The sequence below is a fragment of the Cajanus cajan genome, chromosome 1 (assembly GCF_000230855.2).
Source record: "Cajanus cajan strain Asha chromosome 1, NIPB_CcT2T_4, whole genome shotgun sequence".
Lineage (NCBI taxonomy): Eukaryota > Viridiplantae > Streptophyta > Magnoliopsida > Fabales > Fabaceae > Cajanus > Cajanus cajan.
In genome coordinates, this window is record NC_138517.1 from 81,559,219 (window position 1) to 81,566,210 (window position 6,992).

Genomic DNA, 6,992 nt, shown 5'->3' on the forward strand with positions numbered 1-6,992 from the left:
AAACTTGTTACTGTATTATCAAAACTCCTCTGCTTTAAAAGAAAACCAAATCTCTCACCTAATATTTTTGTTTTTTTAACCACCCAAAATAACCCATCAATCGCTGTTATTCACTATTTATTTTAAATCATAAATAATTATTTTCTCAGAAAAAAGTTTAGATATTTTAAATCTCAATTTCTATGACTTAACAATAATTATTATAAAAATTAATCATTATGATAAGATAATATCATTAAACTCCGTAATATTTTAACTTTGCAAATTATAATGTATAAGATAAATATTTTAATATGCAACTTATATTTTATATTTATGAAAAAATAATTTATATTATGATATAAAAATATTTTAACCATTGGTAATTTTTAAAAAAATATATTGAAAATTAATTTTGAAATAAAAATTAAAAGGGATAAAAAAAAATTTAAAAATCCTTAAAAGTACTTTCATAGAATACATTTTTTAAAAAAACGTTTTCATCAAAATATGTTATAATATAAAAATTTGTAATAAAAGTTGTTTTCGAATATATAAGTTATATTTTAAATTTCTAATAAATCATTTAAAATGCAATATAATATTACTTTAATTAATAATAATGTCATTTAGTAAATTATTTACAAAATTTTAAAAATAAGAAGATTAATATAACGATTAAAATAAAATAAAAATGCCAATTCAAGATGATTAGTAAAGAAATTAGTCAACCACTAATATAGTGTGTAAGTGTAACGACCCACCATAATTCTTACATTAAATAATATAGTTACTAGTAGTTGAGAAATAATTAACTTAGGATTATAGATCTACAAATACGAGAAATATGTATTATATTGCATGCACATAAAGATAAACAACTACATAAAAATGTATAATGTAAATACAATAATCTTATAAATGTAAATTTTACAACCTAAGATGTTGGTCAAATAACTCTACAACTATCTATACAAATCTACTACCAATAAGTAGTCAACAAAACATCCTCCAATGCAACACTCTCGACCTATCCCTGCATTGTTGTCATACCACGTGTAATCATGATAGTCCAAATCAGATAGAAACACACAAGGGTAAGACAGAGTAAAAAAAACATCATATATACAACACAAGAGTATCAACACTTTAACACATTATCACCTCATCATCTCATTTCCAACATTGACAACACAAAACATCATAGTATAGACAACTCCTATTAGCATAAACAACTCAGTTTCAACACATTCGCACATCTCATCATAAATGAGCACAACATATGAACAACATAATCAACTCAACACATCATATGTTCAACATAATAACTATATGCATTGTCATACATCTTAGCTAGAAGATCTACTAAACAGAGTGAGCAACTTAAGTGGCTTAACCCTATTAAGCTACAACAAATTGATATAAATCCACAACACAACAACTTGATTTCTTGTATGTCACCACTTAAATAAGGAAGTCTAGTACTACTATCGAGATAAAACAATTGTATATGAGTCTGTCACGACATTAGCTAGCTTAAGCAAGTCTCGGATGGAATTAGCCCACCGATTATCCTTTAAATACTACACCTTTTTGATACTTAAATAAGAAATAAGTTTCTAACTTCGTACTTTACTCAATTGGTCACTTGTAATCAGTATAGCTCTATGGTCGCTTCAAACACATGTGCAACATTGCCCACACATGGTACCCAACAAAGTCATAAAGGAGAAACAACAGAACTATCCACTTCACGGGTTAACTTTTCAAGAAGGATTTTCAATAAATTAGACTCTCAGAGTACCACAACACAATATATACACAATGAGATATATAACTTTCAAAAACCTCTCATATAGTCCTAAGTGTTAACACAACTTAGCAACACAACAATTTTTACATATTCAACATGATAACAAAATTAACATACAACTCTACATCTCATAACTCAATTATCACTACTCATATTCAACCTTTTAGTCATCACACATCTCAATAACAAAATAACATCATGCATATAGAATTTCCAAAATAGCTACGCAATTACACAATCCACTACTCTTCTCAACTTTCAACTAACTCAATCAACAATATGCAACAATTTATCAAATCAAACAAAACATACAACTTCATTTCTACAACTCATTCATCATCTATTCATTCAACAACTAATTCAACAAATATTCAACACTTCATCAACTATATCAACATGTTTTTCCTTCAGTAACCAGTGTCTAATGTTGCACACCCTATGTCAGACACCATCCAAGTTGGGAGCTTTCTACCTCGCCTACGCCCAACACTACACAATTTGTGCTTAGGGTGACTAAGGCAAAGGTCCCAAAGACCTCACACATAACATGGTAAACTATCATGTTTGGTAACTCGCACCCAGTGTTATTCTGTCGTTGCTCGATGAAACTCAAACAGAGAGCTATGACTTGGTCATGTCGGGTGTCATTCAACTTTGGGTTCGATGTTACCAAGTTAGAGTGCTCTTGAGGTTCTCATACTCAACGCCATACCAACCCAAGAAGAGTCTTTTTTCTCACGTCTAATGCCATTGATCTTGTGCCTGACATGATCGAGACAAAGAGCCTCAAGTTAGAACAACGTCCAATGCCACGAAGGCGTACCTAGTGCGACAACAACATTTTGTATATACAGAACTTGATATGGAGCCAAAACCTAAAATTATTAAAAGATTTATTTATTTTAAATTATGTGTTTAATAATTATGAGTATTTTAATTAAATAATAAATATTTGCAAAAATTATTTTGTATAGTATTCATCAAAGAAATACTCATAATTATTAAAACTCTCTATAATATTTTATAAAACTCATTTAATTAATTAAAATATTATTTTAATAATTTTTTTTAAAAAAAATTGAGGTGTTATACAAACAAGTTCCTATTATGATTGTGCATTATTGCTTAAATAGATAAATGCATACATACTAAATGCGAGCCTTTAAAGCATCATAAAAATAAAGTGATTAAATCATTAAAATCAATTACATTAAAAGCATTTCAATCACATAAAAATAAAAATAAAAATCATAATTTAATTCAATGAAAACAAAACATAATGAATTTGATTTTCTTGCCTAAAGATACATGAGTTTAAAAAGCCACTAAAATAATAGTGATTCACAAGTGTGAAAGACTTTCAATCAAAAATAAATTTTTAATGTGAACAAAGTTTCGCGACAAATAATTGGATAAAATAATTTCAACAATCACATTAAAAAATGTGTAGTAAAAATTAAAATCCCTAAAATTTCATAATTAGGGTTCATACATAATTGGAGGAAAACATCATTCATAAAGAAATACATAATTTCATAATACATGCTCTAATATCACATAAATTTTAATTTTCTAAGACTATCAATTATAAAGAGCTCAATGAATTTTTAAAATTCATGATTATCAAATAACAAAAAAAATAGTGCATAACTTTTTCCATAGTAAAAACTTCTTTGAACCTTAAAGCATTTTGATCTACTTTAGAGAAGAGAGAAATCTAAGATTTTACTCCCTTTGACTCTTCATTCTACTCTTCCTATCTTCTATGATGACTAGTGTTCAAGAGAATACTTTTTTAATAGAAAAATGACTTTGTTTCACTTTAATAGATATTTATAATCTCTTAAAATTATTATTCTCATCAAATAACAATTATTCTTAAAAAATATTTCATTAAATTTATTTACAATTTAATCCTTATTAATTATTTAATTATTTATTTATTAATTCCTTTATATATCACATATTTCACACATGAAACACGATTATCTTACCATATATATTCAATAGGATCTCCAAACATATTCCTATCATTTCATTCAAATCATTACCGAGATTAAGAAGATTAGAATCTTGTGAAATTAGTGTATGCACCTTATATCATTTTTCTCCATCATATAATAGGCTAATTTAATGTTTCATTTTTCGCGCGATCATGTTAATTGATTGGAAAGATTTGTCGTGAAATGTGTTACTAAGAACTGTCAAATTTTGTGTCATTATATATTGTTCATGAGGCAATTCAAGATGCTAATATTCTGAATGTAAATTGTAAATTCGAAATATTATTGTAATTATATATCAAGAGAAACATCTTAAATTAAATTTATACTATTTATCATTATTAATAATGTTTCTTTTATTGTTACTTAAATTATGTAGATGATGATTGTTCCGGCCAAGGGGTGGACTAGGGTTTTTTCCTAGGTCAGACCTCAAAGCCAGAGCATTCAAAAATGTAATCTGCCGTGTTATATGTTTTATACTTTTCTGTTCATGGGCCTCCTGGGCCTTGTGAGCGCGAGGATTTCCATAACGGTTTTCCTTGGGAATATTTGATTATCAAAGATAGGCTTTTCATCCTTGATTCTCGGACCAGTCAAAGGGGTGAGACCCACTCGGACTTTGGCCGACCACACCCTGGCCGAGCTCTCCTAAGCCGAGCATACCCTGGCCGATCTCACCATGACCGAGCACACCCTGACCGCTCTCACCATGGCCGAGTACACCCTGACCGATCTCACCATGGCCAAACACACCCTGGCCGATCTCACCATGGCCGAGTACACCCTGGCCGAGCTCGTCCAGGGGGTGGGTGAGATCGCGGTCCGACCGAGAAGACCCATATTCAAGAATCATCGATCAAAACCTGTAAAGGATATCAGATCGGGTTCCGACCGAGACGGTACAATGATCATCTCTCTTAGATAGAGCTTTTAATTTAGCAAATATTGGGTTTTTATGATTTCACTTATAAGATGAAATTTGATTTGAATGTATTTTGTATATTTCTTTATCATTGAAAATTGAGTGTTTCAGTGTTTTATTTTTCTGTTTTTCATCATGTATTTGTAAATCATTCGTAAATTTTTCACTCATTGAAAAATAATAAGTTAAATTTTATGATAAAAATTAATTATTAACAATTTTTTGTACAAAAATTATTAACAAAACTAATATACTTTACATTAAAATAGTCACAACATTTTACTTATATGAGACAGGATTCTGACTCTACTTATACATATAATCATTATTGTTTCATTAAAAAAAATCATTATTGTTTAAAACATTGTAGTTATTATGTTAGACTATATATTTATACATATTATACGAGTGATACATATTATAGTAGTTTCTATTTTGTAACTTTGTTTCCTATGTGGCTACGTTGTAACTTTTATGTGCTTAAAAAGTTGTTAAATTATCTTAAACAAATATTATTAAACACAGTTTCTAATAGAAAGAAAAGAAAAAAGAAAAAAAATAGATTTATTTTTTTTAATTATAATTAACTCTTATATATTAAAGATGATGGCGTGATTCTCAGAAAATTTCAACCAGTTTTGTTCACCCGTAGGAAACAAAGAGTTATACCGATTTACGTATTCTACGCAACCAAACTAAGCTAAATCTCCTTGTTGTTAATTACAGTACCCTTTAATTTATAATATCACGAATTCTAAACTACATCAGTGAAAAATGTTCCCAACTCCCAAGTCTTTAAATGGGAATGAGCATACACAGTTGAAAATCCAAAACAAAAAGGTGCAAACAAACAAGAGGCGAAAAGATGATACTCTAATAATTAATTCATTTCTCAAAGAACTAGCATCACCAAGATTTTTAAATTATATCCCTCAACTACTGTTGTGACTGTAGAATCACGATTTAGAAAATTCTCACAGTCACATAAACCATATATTCATAACTTATACGTATAAGTCGTTCAATTATGACAAAGGCCCTACAACAACCTATAGAAGAAAAGAGAAATTAATATATTTATTCGAATATCCCACAGAAATGGATATTGATGAAAACCTGGAAAGCATAAATTAAAACAAAATATCCATTATAGAAGAATCCATGATAGAATAGATAACTTCACGAGACAATCCCAGCTTTATATGGAAAAGCGAAAGAAGACATTAGAAACTAATAATGCAGTTGACGAGAGAAAAGGTCACAGCACAAGAGAAGATAACATATAATTATGAATGAAGGGGTACGAAGGAAGTGAGGTTCCTGAAACGGAGCCAGGGCTTCTCGTACACGACGGCCTCGTAATTGGCGGTGGCGGATCCGTCCTTGGCGGCGAGCACCAGCCGGTAGTTGGTGCCGGCGACGACCTGAGTCTCGCCCTTGACCACCTTCACGAGCTTCAGTTTGGCCCCAGAGCGCTTGTCGTACTCTCCCACCGCGTAATTGGCGATCTCCGCCACGTGCGGCTCTTTCAAGTCCTTGATCGGACTCCAGCCGCCGACAACAGCTTCCGGGCGGCGGGCGGCGGCGACCACCAACAGAAGGGACAGGAAAAGAAGGCTGTGATGATATCCCATTCGTAAACCCTCGGTGACGTTAACGGTTGATTTGTGTGGATGCTAGGGTCTTGGGTGGGGTTGATGGTATTTATAGGAGAGAGCGAGAGAGAGAATAAGGGAGGTTTCCTGAATTTTCTGTGTGTGGATATTGCGAGAAAAACACGCCATCGTGTCCCCGCTTTCAAAACGTTAGTCACTGTGTTAAGGAAAACAGCTCATTTTTTTACATCTATTAATAACATAAACGTATTAACCTAAACCAGTTTCGTTTTAGTAATTACTCTTTTTCGTTTTTTTATTTTTTTATTTTTTGAATTTTTTTAATTCTTAAATCTATAGTACACATTTTATAACTTCTAAAATTACTCACTCTTCGGTTTCGCAATAAAAATTACCCGGTATAAATTACTTATTTATATTTTTTTTTCTATGATCATCTTATCTTAAAGCTTCCTCAAAAATAAATATATAAAAGTATAAATTGTCTTTTTTTTTTTTCTATTAGTATTAATAGGTTAAATTATTCTTTCTGTCTCTCAATTTATTTAATTATCTAATTTAGTTTCTTTTATATTTAAAATATCTAATTTGATCTTTTAATTTTGTAAAACAATGCAATGTGGTTATTTTTATTAAATTTAAACGACATTAGTTTT

General features: G+C 30.3%; 1 protein-coding gene across 1 annotated transcript; it reads right to left on the reverse strand.

The window, feature by feature from the left end:
- Nucleotides 1–5,772: 5,772 nt before the first annotated feature.
- LOC109804149 (cysteine proteinase inhibitor 5) lies at nucleotides 5,773–6,435 on the reverse strand. The gene has a single exon (XM_020365933.3). It carries the CDS (start codon nucleotides 6,352–6,354, stop codon nucleotides 6,007–6,009), a length of 348 nt encoding a protein of 115 aa, XP_020221522.1. The 5' UTR covers nucleotides 6,355–6,435; the 3' UTR covers nucleotides 5,773–6,006.
- Between the last annotated feature and the right edge of the window lie 557 nt (nucleotides 6,436–6,992).